We start from the raw sequence: 19,714 nt of genomic DNA on the forward strand, positions 1-19,714 counted from the left end.
CCCTGCACAAAATCCACCCTTTCTCCATTGTGCTCCCTGTTGTTGCTCTGTGCTGTGGGATAGAAGAGGAAGCCAATCGCCTTCTTAATGTACATATACACATAAGTGTAATCTGTAGGTGAGGGACTGAGCATCCAGGAGATGGAATCTGCAAACACGGTGATAAAATAAATTAAGTTCGGCCCCCTGGGGGTCCTGCCGAAGGGTTCCAGGCCACCAGCTAACGCAATGAGGTATAAAGGTGCAGTATTTGCAGCTGACTTGTCCAGTATCTTTGTGTTGAACCTGAGGATAAAGAACGCAAGCAGAAGGTCCTGCACACACTCAGTGTGTAGGAAAACCTGTTCACTGGATGCCAATGAGGCCTGTGGTCCAGGGCAGACTTGAGGCTCAGAGAGTATACCCCAGGAAGGCCCATGGTAGAGGCCACCCTTATGAGGTTCTGATGTAATCAGTGCTATGTCAGTCGATCTACACTGCAGAGAGGAAAGGCAACGTCTTCTGGCTTCTCCCCCTTTTAGAGTCGTGTGTAGTCTTCTGGCAAATTTTTATTTCTTTCTCTTTCTGGAGGCCCCTCAGCTGGTTCTATTGTCCTCTCAAGACCAAAGTTAGAATTTATCCTTCCAGGGGAAAAGTCATTTCTTTTCAAATCTGCAAGAAAGACAAGACATCTTTAAGGGATCCCCAAACCCACTGATCTTGCAAATAGATGAGACTTTGGACTTTGCCAAATGCTCAAAAGAGTTCTACATCCAAGGGCCATGGATACATGTAACCCAAACCCTTAATAATAACCAAACCAAGTCCCCTCCCCATATCAACGTACAGGTGGGAATCTAGTGCCTCCAGCTCGTTGGAGGCATCCAACACTGGAAACGAGGAGGAGAGATTGGGTTGTTTGATTCAATGGGCAACATCCTATAAGGTAAAACCTGGCCAGCATTAAGTGTGGGAAACAGCGCTGTTACTGTTGAATTGTGAGCAGAGTGTGGGAGGTTACCCCAAAACAGTAGACGCCAAGTTTCAGGGCTGAGTTTTCTGCAACAAACGCTGTACCTAAAGTCCCATCCAATTACCATCAGATCCCATGTTTCCGATGCTCTCCCTCTCCCACTTGCAAAATGATATTCAAAGGGGGTGGTCTTTGGGAGAAGGGTTTAGAGAACAATAAGCTTTAAACATTTGTCTAAATATCTGATTGCATTTGTTAGTCTCAAACATGCATTTCTAAGGAGCTAGGGCATCATTTACTGGTAGAATGCATGCTTGGTGTGCGCCGAGGCCCTGGTTCAATCCCCATTACCAAATAACACAAAAGTATTTTAAAATGTTAAACAGGACCTATGCGTGGTGGCGCACGCTTGTAATCCCAGCACTTGGGAGGCTGATACAGGAGAATCGTGCAAGTCCGAAGCCAGCCTCAGCCTACTTAGTGAGGCTTTCAGCAACTTAGTGAGACCCTGTTTCCAAATAAATTATAAAAAATAGGTCTGGAAGTGTAGCCCCAGGACCACAAATAAAACAAAATAAAATAAGATATTAAATAGGAATTCTCTTGTTTTGTAACAATACAAAACTAATATATATTTTTAAAAATAACCATTTATTGAACATGTACATATATTACTTAATTTAATCCTAACACCAACTTTATGAGACAGGTGCTACTATCCCCAGTTTACAGAGGAGGACACTGAAGCCCCAAGACACATGGTTGGTAAAAAGAATAGCAGTGACCCGCACCCAAACTGTGTGTCTCTAGATCCACACGCTAACACATTGTCCTAAGCTGCCTGTTTTTAAAATAAATAAAAGCAAAAAATATAAATAAAAAAGAAATGCCAGCTCTGATCTCTTTTTCTAGACTAATCCCTTTTTCAAAAAAAAAAATCCAGTTTTTCAAACATCTGGGCAAATGAGATTTCTTATTCCCAGTTAAATGATACTTAAAAAAAAGGTTTGGGAAAGAAACACAGATTAGATCGAAAGAGGAAGAAATTGTTAAAACACTCAAAACCCTCCAGTATTTAAAAAATAATAATCTCAGCCTTAATCATAGAGCACAGCTGACCGCTCAAGGCTTGGCGGCAGTGCGTTATGGCTCAAGTCTCCCTGGCTCTTGGCAGATCAGATGTAGTCCTTGTCTTCAGGAGTGGAGACTGCCCTGTGCAGGGAACTATGAGTCAGTCTGGGAAGCGCTAGGGCCTGAGGATGTGGACATGGAGACATTCGTGGGACTCCAGCCTGCACTCACGGGATGGCTCAAATATCTATGAGATCCTGCTTTCCATAACGCCCTTCCCTGGAGGTCTGATGCCCCTCGGAATAACCCAGCCTGAGCTTCTGACCACAGAGCAGAAGAAAGTACTGCGCGCCCATCTCCTTGCCTGTCTGGCATGTGACCTGTGAGATGGAGTTCAGGGCAACTACGAGAGCTGGACCCTCCCCTCTCAACCGCTCCTTTTTGATCTTCCCACCCAACATCACACTGCAGCACCCACCCTGGCTGATGCGCTACACGCCCACTCCAGCTGGAGGCCTGCTCCAAATCCCAGTCTTTGGCTAAGCCCTGCCCATGTCGCACACTGCCCCAAAACTTTAACACCATTAGAAATCACCCTTCATTATATAAACTTACACCTGCTTCATCCTAGGTCCCAATGGATGAGGCTTTTCCTGATTTCCTATTTATAGTATGACCATTTTTTAAGAAATGGGGTTTCACTACGTTGCCCAGGCTGGCCTCAAATCCTGGAGCTTGGACTACAGGTAAGCACCAAGTGCATCTGGAACAAGGACCACTCAGTTTGCAATGTATGAAATTCCAGTGTCAGAATAAATTGTGCGTCAAGTGTCCCTTCTATGACAAAAGAAAAAAATGCAACAGAGATGGGTTTGCTCTCGTTTGGAGAGCAGGTATCTCCAGCTATTTGATTTTATATTAAGGATCTGTTTTCTTTTTTCAATACTTTTCTTAGCGCATCGTAATTATATATCATAGTGAGGTTCAAAGTGGTCCACAGTACATGCACACAGCCTGCTGTGTTCCTTCCCCGCCTCCGCCCTCTCCCCACTCCTCCCTCCCCATACATGCTAGTGAGATTGTAGCACTGTGTTCATATACGGACAGAGATAACATTGTTTGAACTTCCTCAGTCCTCCACCCCTCCTCCCTTCCCCTTCCTCGCCCCCTTCCACTAGTCCACTGGTCTCTCTCCCCAAACATCTAAAGTCTCTTAAGTTTCCTATTTTCTCTCTTGCTTCCACATATGAGAGGAGACATTACAACAATTAGCGATACTTTCTGTGGTGACTGTATTGGTTTCAGAGAAGACGTGTTGGACCATGTTACCAAATTGGGTTTTTGTTTTATAATTGCAATGTGTGCTTAAAGTAGCAGGGTTTCTAGCTGAGGTGCAGCTCCATGGTAAAGCTTAGCGTATGCAAGTTTGTAAGTCTGATCCCTAGTACTGCGACCAATCAACCGACCAATCACGTGGCAGTTTTTTATAGTGAAAAAATTACTTTAATTGACATCGGTTAGTTCCCTCTAGACTGTCCCCAAGTGTCAAGTGGGCAAATTAGAATAGAATAAGGCCGGGCGTGGTGGCGCACGCTTGTAATCCCGCGCTTGGGAGGCTGAGACAGGAGGATTGCACGGGTTCGAAGCCAGCCTCAGCTACTTAGTGAGACCCTGTTTCCAAATAAAATATAAAAAAAAGGTCTGGGAGTATAGCCCCGAGGTAGAAGCCTCTGGGTTCCACCCCCAGTACCACCAAAAAAAAAAAAAAAAAAAATAGAATAGAATAGGAATGTTGTGGGGACCATGGCAGGGGCCAAGCAGGACTGGGGCCGGGGGAAGCTCCATCGATCTCACCCCATTTAAGGGGGTAAACTTCCCCTTCGAGTGACTGTGACACTGCAAGGAAAAGTTGGCCCCGTTGTTGTTTTATCACATTTTGGCAGAATCTAAAGTAAATCCCTGTCCTTTTAATCCCTTTACAGACTTGAAAATGTTGTAGTCAGAAAGTCAGGCTCTGCCGATGACTGCGCATGAGATAAAAATGTGATTAAGATTTCCCACTCGATCCCAGGTTACGATGGATGTCGTTCTCTGAGAGATTTACTGGGAGAAAGAGAACTGTTTGCGTCCATACCCGGGAGTTTGAGCTTCCGGCAGCAGGAGTTGCAACGATGTTTTGCAATGAAGTTTCTAATTGCATCTTCCCCTAAATTGGCCGGTCCAAACACCATTCCTCTTGATCTAGAGGAAATATCAGAATATCAATTAGAACACGGTTAAGAAAAAGGAGCTCGACTTGGATTCTCTACGACACCGAACAGTATCCCGTAGTAACCCAGTAAGTTGGAGGAGCCAACAAAGAACAGAGCACTTGGGGGAGGCAACAATGTTAGGTTTGCAAATTTAAAATTCAAATGCACTTAAATCTTTGTACCCAACTCCAAGACCTACTGTGAAACTCATTTCAACGCTAATCTGATAGAAGAGTGAGTTTTTCTATGTACCACATTAAAACCAAATACAGTGAAACCCTTTTTAATGCATATGGGGTGAGAGAATGACATTCATTACCAAATGTTCTAGTAAAATACCAAGAGGTAAGGGATAAAGTAAATGTGCCATCAGAACACACCTAAAAAGATGCATTGTTGCAAACACAAATACTTTTGTTAAAATAGCCTTCCTTGAAAATAAATACCTGACTCGACCCTAGAGCCAGTTATTTATGGATTTTTCAAAAGCCACTTTCTGAGCTGCAAACTGCTTTAATGGCTCTTTGTGGAACAAGAAGATTACTACGAGACAATGTTTGTGGAAGTAAAACACATGTGCTCAATGGAGGTGATAAAATTATGAGTAAACCCAGTATATATTAGGTACATTTTGAATACTCTTATCATTATCCTAGACCCCCGGCAGATTCTAGGATCGCTGGTCATCCATTCTTCCATCGCCTATAAGCATTATTCTTTAGGTTTTGACACTCTGCACGCCACGGAACAGAGCACACCAGAAACACTTCCAAAGAAACTTTATGAAAGCTAATATTTTATTTTAATGACATGCAGAGTGGAAACAGCACATTTTAAAATCTGAACTCAATTACCGCTCTTAAATACCACGTCTTGAGAAAAAAGCAAAGCAAACTATCACAAAAGGAAACAATAAACTTTGCTTCTAAGGAATGCGGTTTTTCAAAAGGGACATGGTGTAAAAATGGACTTTTTTTTTTTCCATCCGAGGATTGAAACATTTATCTCAATTTCCACTTCCTTTTGGCAGAAGAACAGTAGCTGCTCTGAAGATGTGCCAGGCTCAGAATGAGGGCTGATGTCAGTTTGAGCTCAGATTGCCTCTTTGCTCCCGGCGAGTAGGTGGAGGGATCTCTTGGGAAGGCGGGGTGGAAAGACACTCGTATTAACTTTCCTGGTCACTCAATCGTTCTCACAAAGTATAGCCCTGGTGGTATTCGCCCGGCTGCAAGAGCGCCTCTTGTTAGCGACCCTGACTCTCAGTGCGTCTGGTAGGGCACGACTTCAGTAGGGTGAGATTGAAGGTGGATGGAAGTAGAATCGCTGGGTATTTAGAACAGAGTTCTAGACCCAATAAAGTGGGGGGGGGGGGCGTTTATCATTAGCATGAAAGAATCGCTTTCCATAGTCTCTCCAGCACGAATGTAGGAGAATATGTCACCTGCTAGCATCTCATAACTGCCATTTCTTTCCCCCCAGGAAAGTATAAAAAACCCCAACTTAGAAATATGACATCGATTCTCAGATAAAAGCTCTGAGCTGAATCATTTGCCTCCATGAGCTTGGTGAAAGTCAAGACAAAAGAACCCAAATTGCTACCAAATGAATGTATCAGGGGCCCGGACAGCTCCCTGCGCAGGAGAGAGTGAAGAGGTTTGTAGGGAAATTCATTTGAATCTACACCCTCCGGCATGCCCGGAGCCTTGCCGCCTCAGATAATCAAGTTTAAAAAAAAATACACATAGCTGTTTTCCAGATTTTTCACAACACAGGAAAAGCAGGTGGTAGCTTGGTTCCACATGCGAGGCAACGCTAATTAGTGCCATCTATACATAGATTTACTAAAGAACATCCCATCATGGTTTTTACTTGTCAAATGCCCAAAAACCATCACGGCAGCAAGCTAAAAAGCTATCATCCCAAACTACCTACAAACCAGGCAGAAGGTTAAAGAAAGTTAAGAGACAACAGGCATTAGAGACAAAATTAGAATATACACCACAAAACTTTCTTTCCTCTTTCTCTCTCTCTCCCTCCCTCCCTTTCTCCCTCCCTCCCTCCCTGTCTTTTTAATTTTTGGTACTGATTGAACCCAGGGCATTCTATTTCCAAACTACACCCCCAGCTCTCTTTTTATTTTTATTTTATTTTTTATTTTAAACAGAATTTCACTAAGATGCTCGGGGTCTCACTAAAATGCTGAGTCTGGCCTTCAACCTGCAGTCCTCCTGTCTCAGCCTACCAAGTACTGAGATTACAGGCAGGTGTCCCTCTCCCGTGATAGAGGATTACTTCCTTTCACTGACTCTTTCTCCTCATAGGCAAGTTACGAGCTCCACTGAGCTCAGTTTTGTCATTTGCAAACCGGGATTGAAACTGCTCACTCCCAATGTTGTTGCAAAGGCTAAAATAAATAGCATATGTGAAAGCACCCGCTTATGTTGATGCTTCGCAAACTTCAATTCCCACCAAGTCACTAGAAGATGCTGTCAACATTCGCATCCTAGTTCAGTAGTTCTAGAAAACATCCTGAGACACTGCGTCCCTAACACTCCCATGATGCACACCCTGCCATGTTGTTGGTTCATGGTCCACACTTCAGATCCAGAAGTTATTCAAACATGTGAGCCCTGCAGAATTAATTAGATGTAATTCTTGTTGAACTAATGAGTCATAAGGAAACAGAACTTCTCATTATCATCGCCATGAAAACTCACTGCTACCAAAATTGGGTGATCCCCTAAAAGCAGGCGGGCCACAGTGATGCCATCCTGTTCATTCCAGAGTTCCCACCCTTCGGTCATTAAAAATAATAAACTGCCCTAAGACAGAAATCCTCATGCTCTCGACTGTGGTCGTCCACAGAATCACGTGAGGAACTTCAAAAGTACAGATGTCAGGGCCCTATCGCCCAAGATTCTAACTGAATGCCAAACCTGGGAATCTTTTTTTTGTTTTTTTTAATTCCCCAGGTGACCGTAATAGAAATGGAGACCCACAGACTGTAGAATGTAATTAAATACTTAACTGTCAAGTGGGATAATATAATCTTAGAATTCTAAAAGATGGAATATTCAGGTCATATTAAGTGATATATGCCAAGGTCAAAATTTAATGAACCACAGAGTATACATAAACTTGATTCATTATGCAAAAACTCCACTGCAAAATTACTGAGAATGTATAGCACAGGTTCCTACTACAAACCCCCACACAGGGCTACTAAAGAAAAGAATATTCTAAGCACAAAACATTTTAGCTCTGCTCAAGTGAAAAATAATAAAGCCTCTATGTGTACCCTAAGAATGAGAGCACATACTCCATAGTCAAATAATTAACATGAGAATTATGATGCATGGGAGCAGTATGCTCAATTCTGTCTTCTCTAGCTCACCCGTCCCAAGTAAATGTCAGAAACACCTAGTAGATAGGTCCACGTGTAGAAGCCCACAGGTGAGACCATAATTAGTAAAATCATTCAGAAACGGAACAGAGCACTCAAGTAGTGAATATCTGTAAGTCCCAGGGGCGAGAAAGGACACATTTTAGATTTTATTCTATCAGGATTGCCCACTTATATAATTTTATATTTTTTCACACCGCCCAGGGACCACATAGGGGCCCTTAGGATGCCCCAGAAGTGAACATGCCGTATGCCGGCAGCTCTCAAAGTGTGGTCTATGGACCAGCGGCAAGACCAGTCACCTGGGAGCTTGTTAGAAACGCGTCACTGGGCCCCACCGCACCATGCCTGAATCCCTACTGAATGGGAAGGAGGTGGAGCCCAGCATCTGTGTTTCGGCAAGTCCCCCTGGTGATCCTGATGCAAACCCACATCTGAGAACCCTTGCTGACTGCCATACTGAGCAGTCCTCAACCCGAGCCGTCATGTCTTTTTACTCTACCTTTAATACAAGAACACAGCCTCAGATCCTCTAGCACCCTGTCTTCCCAAAAGCCCGTGGATGGCATCCAGAGCCCTTGGGAATTCAAAGGGCAGGCAGATGAGATTATCAGGCCTGGAATTAAGCTGACAATCTGATGGCCACTTCATTTGTAAGCCCCCCCCCTTTTTTTTTTGCAGTACTAGGGGTGTAACCCAGAGGCTTTCTACCTCCAGGCTACACTCCCAGACCTATTTTATATTTTATTTGGAAACAGGGTCTCACTAAGTTACTGAGAGCCTCACTAAGTAGCGAGGCTGGCTTTGAACCTGTGTGATTCTCCTGTGTGATTCTCCCAAGAGCTGGGATTACAAGCATGCGCCACCACGCCTGACCTAAGCCCCACTGTTTAGACCTCTTTTAGCTTTGCTATTAGTAACCAGCACACCATATGTCCTCAGCTTTTTTATTTTTATTTTTTAATTTTTAATTTTTCTGTGGAACATATGGCATACGTTCAGACTGCTTGGTGCTTTTGTTTTTAAGCATGTGACGAAGTTGCTGCCTGTGATAAGATGCATCAATTCCACTGAAATGACAACGAAGGAAACTGCTTCCTTCCTAAGCTGTTTTCATGTCAAGCCTGTTCTAACTAAACTTAAGTACATTTCTCTTATATTTGGGCCACTAGGAAACTCAGAGTCAAAATTACAACCAAATTCTGGCTATTGCATTGGTCTTTATAATTTCCATTTAGATGCATTTATATGCACTAACCCAACCCTAGATTGAATCTTATTTTATTTACATATTTTCCTTTTTCTGTCATTTCATAATTTTTTTTAATTTTTTATTGGTGCATTGTAGTCATACATCTTAATGGGGTACAAAATGGTGGAGACATACATGTACACATGACCCAATCAGCCCTTACCCATTTCATAATTTTATTAAAAAGAAATCGTATTGTTTTAGAACCAAATACAAAAGCTGCCTCAAAACTTTTCTAGGAGGCAAAAAGAAGCATATACTTTTTTTATTTTTTTATTTTTATTTTTTGGTGGTTGCTGAGAGCCTCACTAAGTAGCTGAGGCTGGCTTCGAACCTGTGTGATCCTCGTGTCTCAGCCTCCCAAGAGCCGGGATTCCAAGTGTGTGCCACCACGCCAGGCAGCATATACATTTTTTTAAAAAAACATGCCAAACTAATGCATGTGTATCTATGTTCATAGCTGCACAATTCACCATTGCCAAACTATGGAACCAGCCAAGATGTCCATCAACAGATGAATGGATTACAAAACTGTGGGATATGTACACAATGGAATTTTACTCAGCCATCAAAAAAAACTCAATTACATCATTTTCAGGGAAATGGATGGAACTGGAGGACATTATGCTAAGTGAGATTAGTCAGTCACAAAAAATAAGAAATCAGATGCTTTCCCTAATATGTGAGAATTAGGGAGAATTGGGTCATAGGAGGAACTCTAGATGAAAAAGAAAATCCTATGAAGGAGCAAACAAGACAACCTAAAGGAGGAGAAAGGAGGGGGGAAGAGGAAAATCTCTAAAACACACAATGTACTTAAACATATCGAAGTCAACCACTAAGCCGAGCAAGGGAGGGAGGAAATGGGGTGGGAATTGGGTAGGGGTTAAATCAGTGATGTGTGCATGTCTGTACACACAAGTTTTTACCCCAATATGATGTGTGAATATAATGCACAAATAAAAATTTTGGAATCCCAGCATTTGGGAGGCTGGGACTGGAGCACTGCAGTTCACGGCCTATATCATGTACTTAGTGAGGCCCTGAGATCCTGTTTCAAAATAAAAGGAATAAAAAGTAGGGCTGGGAGTGTAGCTCAGAGGTAGAATGCCCCTGGGTTCCATCCCTGGTACCACACACACACAAAAATGAACATTTAAAACTTGCACAATTTTTAAGTTTTATGTAATGATTAAAAATAAATTTGAAAAATATGTGCAAGTTAAATGCAATTTTCTAAACGATAACACATAACTTCACTTACTGTTTGTCTTCAGGTTTTATAACAGACGGATCTGTCAAATTTTCTCCAACACCTCAAAAGAAGAAACAAAATTCATTTAGCAAATGGGGGGGTTCATTTTCTTATAAGTTTGAGAATATAATCATCAAGTTCTAGTTTCTTTTCTTAAAGCTTACATTCACTCTGTAGTAAACTAAACATCATGTGAATTAAATGTACTATAAAAAATTGCCCAGGCATGTCTGGAAATTGTAGTTAAGGCACTGTCTCCCACAATCCCCCCCCACCGTTATAATAAACTTACAGACCACAAATGAATGTTTTAGTGGTGTGTTCACAGTTACCGACAGTGGCATCTGCCATTCATTTACGACTTGTATACACTAGACATTCTAATTTTATTTTCCCTAATTCTCAGCAACCATAAAAGGAAGATATTATCCCCATATCCTCATTTTACATTTTATCCTCATTTACATCAAAGAGTACATTGATGTTCAAAGAGATTAAATAATTTGTCAGAGGTTGCTCAGCCCCTAAGTGGTCATGACAGGATTAAAGCCGGGGCAAAGCCTGTGTTCCTCCCACTCGTTCATGGTCTCCTTAGATGGACTCCATCAGTGCTCAGCAAGGTGTAAGGCGCTGGGCGGATTTGCAGGTACAGCCTCTACCCCATCAAAGAGACACATCAAATGATATATATATATATATATATATATATATATATATATATATATATATATATATTTTATAAACAGTAGAATGAACCCAACACCAAATTCTTGATCTGGGTGCTGGTTCCACCTGGGTGTACAGTTGCAAAAGGGCTTTGAGGTGTGTGCTTATCTATGGACACATTTCTGAATGTAGGTGTCTTCAATAAAATTTGCTTTTACAAAGATGACACCAACAGCGGAAAGGATAACACAGATGCAATTTAGAGCTGAAATGTATCAAAACAGGGATCAACACTCCAGGAGGATCTCTGCTGCAACATGCGAGAGGGGAGGAGGCAGATCTCCCGTGATGGGACGTTCGGGCAGGTAAAGGTACCAGATGGGCACCACCCAGTGACTGCTCGGATCCTGCCCTAACCCGCACTTGGTCTCTTTGCTAGCAGAAAGGACTTTGTGCAAAGATTACCTGAAAATTATGTGAACTTTATAATATCGTTAGGTCTTTCTATTTCTACTTGCTGAAAAAAAATAAACCCTGTTTTCTAACCACTATTTTTTAAAAGAGATTTTGCTGTGTTTTATATACATTATCACAGATTAAACCCGTCACAAGAAAATGCAATCCTTGTAGACTTTTCTTCTAAGAAAAATAGATCTTATTAAAATAACTTAGAAGTCGGGCGTGGTGGTGCACACCTGTAATCCCAGCATTCAGGAGGCTGAGACCAAAGGATCGTGGTTCGCGGACAGCCTCAGCTACTTAGTGAGGCCCTTCGCAACTTAGTGAGACCCTGTTTCAAAATAAAGAATAAAAAATAGGGCAGGGGGTATAGCTCAGAGGTCAAATGCCTCTGGGTTCCATCTCCAGACCCGCAAAAAAATAATAATAATAACTTAGAGAAGCAGATGTGGTGGCGCACGCTTGTAATCCCAGCATTCGGGAGGCTGAGACAGGAGGATCGCAGTTTGCGAACAGCCTCAGCTACTTAGTGAGGCCCTCCGCAACTCAGTGAGACCCTGTTTCAAAATAAAGAATTGAAAAATAGGGCAGGGGGTGTAGCTCGGAGGTAGAATGGCCTGGGTTCCATCCCCAGTATCACAAAGAACAAAGAAAAAGAAGTAACTTAGAGCAGGGCAGAGCTCAGAGTAGAGGTGTTCAAGCTTTTTGTGAGCTGTGACCTTCTCTGACAGTCTGATGAAGGTAAGGAACCCCGTTCTCAGAAGAATGCTTTAACATGCATAATTACATCAGATATACACAAATACATATAAAGAAAATCATTAGTAGTAAAATACAGTTTATCAAAGTATTTTTAAATTGATGTATTACATTTTTTAAATTGTTGCATACATGTGTTTCTTTACAGATATACTAAATAACAAGATCTAGCCTGGGTCTGTTAACTACTATAATATCCAACACATGATAAATATTAACAGTATTTTGAGATATCTGCAGCATTGTAATATGCTATGTTTATATCTAATTTCTATGACAAAGAATCACAGGTACTCCTAATATCACTGTGATGTGTGGTCTACTTTAAAATTGAAAAAATGATGAATTCCAGTGACAGGGAACTAGAAATGAGGTATAATTTATTTTCTCATCAAAATGCACAGACCCTCTGAATTCTACCAGAGCATCTTTAAGAACCCTGGCTTAGAAACTTTTCCCAATGGTTCTGAATAGAGAGGGACAAAGCAAGTCTGAAACCTCAACACAAGGAAAGTGTGTGAAATGTGCTTTGCAACCCGACATGGCAGTGCACAGCTGTAATCCCAGTCCTTGGGAGGCTGAGACAGGAGGCTCACAGTTTTGAGCCAACCTCAGCTACTTAGTGAAACCCTCAGCAACTTCAAGAGACCTTGTTTTAAAATAAAAAATAGCCGTCTGTGGTGGTGCATGCTCGTAATCCCAGCATCGCGACAGCCTCTGCTATTTAGTGAGGCCCTTTGCAACTCAGTGAGACCCTGTTTCAAAATAAAGAATAATAAAGCCGGGCATGGTGGCGCACGCTTGCAATCCTCGCGCTTGGGAGGCTGAGACAGGAGGATCGCACAGGTTCAAAGCCAGCCTCAGCTACTTAGTGAGGCTCTTAGCAACTTAGTGAGACCCTGTTTCCAAATAAAATATAAAATAGGTCTGGGAGTATAGCCCTGAGGTAGAAAGCCCCTGGGTTCCACCCCTATTACCACCAAAAAAAAAAAAAAAGAATAAAAATAGGGCTGGGGGTGTATGTAGCTCAGAGGTAGAATGCCCCTGGGTTCCATCCACAGAACCACAAAATAAATAAATTAATTAATTTAATATTAAATGCCTGGAGATGTTACTTGGAGGTAGAATGCCCCTGAGTTAAATAAATCCCCAGTAGCAAAAGAAAAAAGTGCTTTGCCCTGCTCTTACTCTTTTTAAAGAAAGTAATGGGAAGATGCTGGTCTCGCTATAATTATTTCGTCATATATATAAAAAGGAACAGCCTGAAGAGATCCTGCTTTTCTAACCACAGTGTAAAGAAACAGAATGACAGGTGGAATGATCTCTTAAGTACCACCAATAAAGAGGTTTACAACTACGAATCCTTATTTAAGCACAAATCTAACCCTAAGCCTGAAGTTCACAACAATGATAAAGCTTTAGTCTGGTATCTGTGTAAAGGGTACATTTTTTTTTTTTTTTTTTTTTTGCGGGTCTGGGGATGGAACCCAGGGGCATTCGACCTCCGAACTACACCCCCTGCCCTATTTTTTATTCTTTTTCATTTGAAACAGGGTCTTACTAAGTTGCGGAGGGCCTCACTAAGTAGCTGAGGCTGTTTGGGAACGGTGATCCTCCGGTCTCAGCCTCCCAAATGCTGGGATTACAAGCGTGCGCCACCACGCCCAGCTGAGAACATTTACTCTAAGAATACACACAGTAACTAATGAGGTAAGAACAATCGGGGAAGAGGGAGATTTATAGAGAAGAAGAGGTCTATCAAAATCACACCAAGTCGGACATGGCGGCGCACGCTTGTAATCCCAGCATTTGGGAGGCTGAAACAGGAGGACTATGGTTCTCAGACTGCTTCAGCTACTACTCAGTGAGGCCCTTTGCAACCCAGTGAGACCTGTCTCAAAATAAAGATTTTTTTAAAAATAGGGCTGGGGTTGTGGCTCGGAGGTAGAATGCCCCTGGGTTTCATCCCCAGTACAAAAATAAAAATAAAAAATCACCAGCTTCTGTTGATTCTACATCATGTTGCCTGTCAGAGATAGAAGTCAAGACACGTAGTCTGCCCTCTCAGCTGCGTCACTTTCTAGCCGTGAAACCTGGCTTCCTTCCTAATCTCTCTGAAGCTCGGGTTTTATCCTCTGAAAGTGTGATGTAATGGCCCTTATCTTCCAGGGTTACAGAGTATTAAATGAACTATGGCACGTACACTGCTTAGCAAAGTGTCAGAGACATAAGAAGCTAAAAACTATTAGCTGTTGTTTTTATTATCTTTATTCCTTCAAGGAGCTCTTGTGAAGTGAAATCTTATTTTCTTACCACTAGCGAAGTCATGTTTCTGCTCATCTGGTTGCCCCTAAATATTATGTTTTCTCACAAAAAGAATTGCTTAAAAGCATGAGGATGAAGAGTAATCTGAGAAAACCCAGACGTTTACCATCTGATCTGGGCCATCTCCGGGCCCATCAGTAAACTTCCACGTCTCTACAGAGAAGTTGCCTTCTTTGTAGCAACACTATTCATGATGATGATGTGGAGGCTGACTGCTTCTAGAAACTGCTTTGTGGAATAGGACGTTAATATTATATCTCCAAAGGTCCCTGGAAAAATATAACGAGCTAAAAAATACTACATACTACTGTAATTTGAAATACAATTGTTTTTAATTTCTATTGCTGGGAATTAAATATGGATTGCAAGCATAATGATGATGATTCAGGCCCTCACATGTGGGGTTTTTATGCGGAAAAAGACTGGAAAATGTCAGCGTAATTACAAGCGATGGGAATTGGGCACACCTTTCCATAGAGTTCAGCTTCTTGGCCTAGTGTGGTAGGTTAACAACTTATGCCCTCTTGGAAGAAAGTAAAGAGGAGAAGAAAAGAAGAGACTGAAAGGATACCCTGCCTGAGTGTTTCTCCCTCCATCTTCTCAAAGCATAATGGAGCAGAGACATAGGGTCTCCAGGCAGCATCACCAGGACCACCCATGGGTGGACTCCCCACAACTGAAGATTCATCTCCATCTCCAAGAGAACCACACAGATGTTAAGAATAACAACAGTTGTAACTAACATCTACTAAGGGCTTAGGATGTGCAAAGAACTTGTCTTACTTGAGCTCCTTAACAGCCTAATGATTTAAGTGCATAATATTATTTCTCCCATTCACAAATGAGGAGGGGTGGACTCAAGTGGTCACTTCTTGGGTCATGCAGCTAATTCCTGGTGGAGCCAGGAGTCAGACTTCAACACTGCCACTCCACAGATGCTCCTCCTAAGAGCTGCTCCCGGCCTCTGACGCCCATCTCCACCACCCAATCAGTGCGCATCATCTCTCCAAAGACTGGAAAGACAGATAAATTAAGCACAATGCAAAACTGAATCAAAAGCCACTAAGAGACATTAAAAGCACATTACATTTTCCCATTTCTCCTTTCCAACCTGGTTTGGATTAAATACTGCACATAAGCCTTTAGCTAAGCGCACAGCACAAAAGAAGTGCTTAGTAAATGTCGGCTAGCAGTGGTAGTAGTAGTGTAACTGTTTATAATTACTATTATAGGATTTGCGTTCTTCCTCAATTCGGGCCTAATCAATTAGCCAGCACTCTCTGATAAGTATCTCAGATTTCATCACTCTCATTCTATGATGTCTACCCTTCCCTTCTTTGAAGGCCAATGTTTTGACATAGTTTATTTGGAGTGGCCTGTTTCTGCAATTGACATAATTGCTCAGGAAAAGAATAAAGCTAATTCCCTTTTTCCCCCAAGACTATCAGCTCAGAATTTGTTCTGTTTAATGTCACTTTGGATTACTAAGAGACATAAAAATCCCCAAACATAAACACCATTAAACAAAAACCTATTCAAGTGGAATACAAAACACACTGAAGAGTCATCATTAATTCCTTAAAGTTTTTCTTTGGTTGTTTTTTGTTGTTGTTGTTGTTGTTGTTGTTGTTTTTGTTTTTGCTTTTTAGACAACTCCACCCAAAACTCAAAGCACTGTCAAAAACAGATGAAAATAATCAACTTCTCCCAAACTTAAGTTACAAAAACAGATGCCCTGGGCACCCACATGGGGGGTTTATAAGGATTCAATCTTTGCTGGTTTAAAAAGCTGAATCGTGTTGGTCATCCTTTTAATTTTGTTTATATTGCTTCCTAAAATATTGTGTTTCTGGGTTAGAAACACAATCCAGTCCTGTGAACAGCAGAAATCAAAGGACAGAAACACTTACATATAGTTTTAAGAACTGCATATACATCCCTGAGCATGTGCTACAGATTTCAAAGTGTCTTTGCAGTCTTACTAAACATTGCTCATGATGCCCCAGGAATATTTCTTTCAGCATTCCTCGGCCTCCAAGACTGCCTTTCAGCATGGAATCCCAGAACCGGAGAGCTGGGAAAGTCAAGAAGGACAAGAAAAAAAAGGCCCAAGTTGTCTAAATGAACCGTAAGATGGCTATGTCCTCTGGGTGTGAAGTTTTTAAAGAAATAAAAGACTGTACAAAGAAAAGAGCAGGGATGGTCAATCCAGCTTAAGTCCACATCCTGACTTCCCTTTAAGTAGCTGTGCAACCTTGGGCAAGTTCTTTAAACTTTCTGGGCCCAAATTCCCCATAATACCTACCTCCAGGTACTGCTTCTGGGATTAAATGAGATAACTTCCATGAAAGTTCCTGGGCTAAATCCCTTATTTAAAGCCAAAGCCCCAGTCGGTGAGCCCAAGGACTAAACTTCGACCTTAATACATATTTTGTTCTGTCCCTGCAAGGAGAGTCAGCTGGAGATGCTCTGCGCGCTGCAGGATTATAAGTGTCATGTGAGGTGTTGATAGTGGGAAGATGTGCCGATCAAAGGCTTCCATTAAATAAGAGGGCGCGGCGTCACCTCTGCCGATGGACTCTGTACTCTCATGAACTGTCATATCAAGGGTCACAGCAAAGAGACCAAGCTAAACTGTAAATCGCTAAGGCCATAAACTCAAAATCATGAAAAATGCCCAGAACTAAAACTTTCCTGTGCACATAAATGCACGCCTAGATTTTTACTGTGAACATAAGACCAAGGCAAAGCCATAAAACTAAAAATCCGGGTACAAAACTCATTTGCCATTTAGTTCAAAATTTTAGATGTCTTGAACATTTAAGCAGCTAATCAGCTGCCGACATTTCCCCCTCTAAGTGAGAAGCAACATAGGAAGTAGTCCTGATTCTCTCCACACGAAGTCTCTCAACCGTCTCCACCTCCCTTGGCAGCTCGGCAGAGCGACCCCATCCGCCGCCAGGCCTGGTGCTCTGCATGAACTGGGGCCCCTGCTTGTTGTCCTGCATGAGCAATCACCTTGCAAATCTAAAACCAGCAGCTCTCCCCGGGTATACTCATAGGTCCAGTGAGAGAAGGCCAGCATGAGCTCCTCCAGGGTGTTGCTGGGGGCGATTTCATCTCCATTGTTGTTGTTATACTTTCGGAACTCCCCGCTCATGTACTTCTCAATGGTCAGCCACTGGTTGGCCGAGTGGCAGTAGATTAAGAAAACTTCCAGGAACCTGCGAAGGAAAGAGAGGCTACAGATGCTCCATAAGACAGCAAAAGGGGTGCGACCTTACACAGGGCAGCAGCAAGTGGGTCGCCTAACTCAGAACCAAGACAGCCTCAGTGCCAACAGACCTGCCCTTTCCGTAGAAGGGAAGGAACAGGAAGACAGGGAGATGTTTCCCACACTCACTCGCCTCCCTTCTCTTTGAGAAAACTTCCCAGCTTTTTTATGAGTCCCGGGCTCAACTTTTCTGGCTGTGCTCTATAAAGTTTCTTTTATTATTTTTATTTATTTATTTATTTATTTATTTATTTTTGTGGATCTGGGGCTGGAACCCAGGGGCATTCGACCTCCAAGCTACACCCCCTACCCTATTTTTTATTGTTTATTTTGAAACAGGGTCTCACTGAGTTGCAAAGGTCCTCACTAAGTAGCTGAGGCTGTCTCCAAGCCAAGATCCTCCAGTCTCAGCCTCCTGAATGCTGGGATTACAAGCGTGCGCCACCACGCCCGGCTTGAAGTTCCTTTTAGATGGAACAGTAAAGCTTTACTTGGAGTCCTCTGCACCAAGACATGATCCACGTTGATGAAAGCATGCTAAATGTATAGAATTCACTCCAATGAAGATAACAAGACTTCATTCCTACCAAGTCCATACTCCCTTGACATACTGAGGCAAAAGCTGGGTGTGGTGGCACATGTCTATAATGCTAATACTTGGGAGGCTGAGACAGGATTGCAGGTTCGAGGCCAGCCTCAGCACCTTAATTAAAAATAAAAAGATGGAGCCTGACAGGAAGCAGGGCATCACGGAGCTGCCCCAGGCCAACACTGGCCGCAGCAACGAGTGGGCCCAGCAGAGCGCCACGTGGCTGAGATCGTCCCCACACAGCGCTGAGATTCATCAAGACCCAGAAGGGCATCAGCGAGGGCAACGTGCTGTTCAACATTTTTGTGCACAAGACGGAGGAGGAGCTGCAGGCCATCCTGGCAGCCAAGGAGGAGAAGCTGCGGCTCCAGGCCCAGCGGCAGGCCCAGCAGGCCCAAAACGTGCAGCGCGAGCACAAGCACCGGGAGGCCCATAGGAAGAAGAGCCTGGCGGGCATCAAGAGGCCGTGGCCGGGCTGGCAGGGACAGCGGCCAGAGGACCCCGGGGCGCCCCCCAGGAGGACAACGATGAAGCTGAGTACTTCTCCCAGGCTGTGGGCACGGAGCCCGACAAGGATATGTTCCCCGGGCCATCAAGCAAAGACGGCTGCCCGGGCCTCCTCACAAGAAGCAGAAGCAGCAGGTGAAGGAACAGAGGCCTGGCCGGCATCAGGGAGGTAACGAAAGGCCAGCCAAGGCCAAGGCCGCTCTGGGGCCAAGGGGCACAGCCCAGGGCCAGGGCAAGGGGCGGCCAAGGAGAGGGGCTTGAGCCTGTACCCCGCTGTGGATATAACACCCCAGATTGGGGCCCAAGAGCCATCCTGGGGCTCCCTGGTGTGGGCCTCGGCTTCCTTTCATAAAGGAGCTGTCCCCCAACCCCAGCAAACAGTAAATGACTCAACCTTTAAAAACTAAATAAATAAAATAAAATAAAAAGAGCTGAAGAGCCGGGTGTGGTGGCGCACACTTGTAATCCCAGCATTCGGGAGGCTGAGACAGGAGGATCCCAGTTCACAGACAGCCTCAGTTACTTAGTGAGGTCCTCCACAACTCAGTGAGACCCAGTTTCAAAATAAAGAGTAAAAAATAGGGCTGAGGGTGCAGCTCAGAGGTAGAATGCTCCTGGGTTCCATCCCCAGTACCACAAAAAATAAATAAATAAAAATAAATATAAAGGGCTAGGTGTGTAGCTCTGAGGTAAAATGCCCCTAGTTCAATATCCAGTATCAAAAAGGACAGAAGGAATGAACGAAGGAGGAGGGAGGGGGGAGGAAAAGAGAAAAGGAATAAGGAAAGAAGGGGAGGGAGGAAGGAAGGAAAGAAAGAAGGAAGGGAGGGGAGGAGGAAAGGGAGGGAGAGAGGAGAAACCACACTTAAAATAAAGATGCTTTTCTGCCATAATGACCCTAGGCATTTGTAACCACCCCCAGGATCTGCCTGTTTTGCACATTGGAGTGT

The 19,714-nt window shown here is 43.2% G+C and overlaps 1 protein-coding gene across 1 annotated transcript in view; it reads right to left on the reverse strand.

Moving 5' to 3' along the window:
* Nucleotides 1-517: 517 nt before the first annotated feature.
* TRPM6 (transient receptor potential cation channel subfamily M member 6) overlaps nucleotides 518-19,714 on the reverse strand; it is a gene marked incomplete at both ends in the record, with an annotated part of 139,822 nt that continues 120,625 nt past the window's right edge. The window contains 4 exons of the mRNA XM_080708997.1: nucleotides 518-651; nucleotides 4,158-4,264; nucleotides 10,195-10,246; nucleotides 17,413-17,618. Coding sequence (XP_080565123.1) covers nucleotides 518-651; nucleotides 4,158-4,264; nucleotides 10,195-10,246; nucleotides 17,413-17,618 — 499 coding nt within the window. The remainder of the gene's footprint in view (nucleotides 652-4,157; nucleotides 4,265-10,194; nucleotides 10,247-17,412; nucleotides 17,619-19,714) is intronic.

This window comes from Muscardinus avellanarius (genome assembly GCF_963383645.1).
Source record: "Muscardinus avellanarius genome assembly, chromosome: 13".
In the NCBI taxonomy this organism is placed as follows: Eukaryota; Metazoa; Chordata; class Mammalia; order Rodentia; family Gliridae; genus Muscardinus; species Muscardinus avellanarius.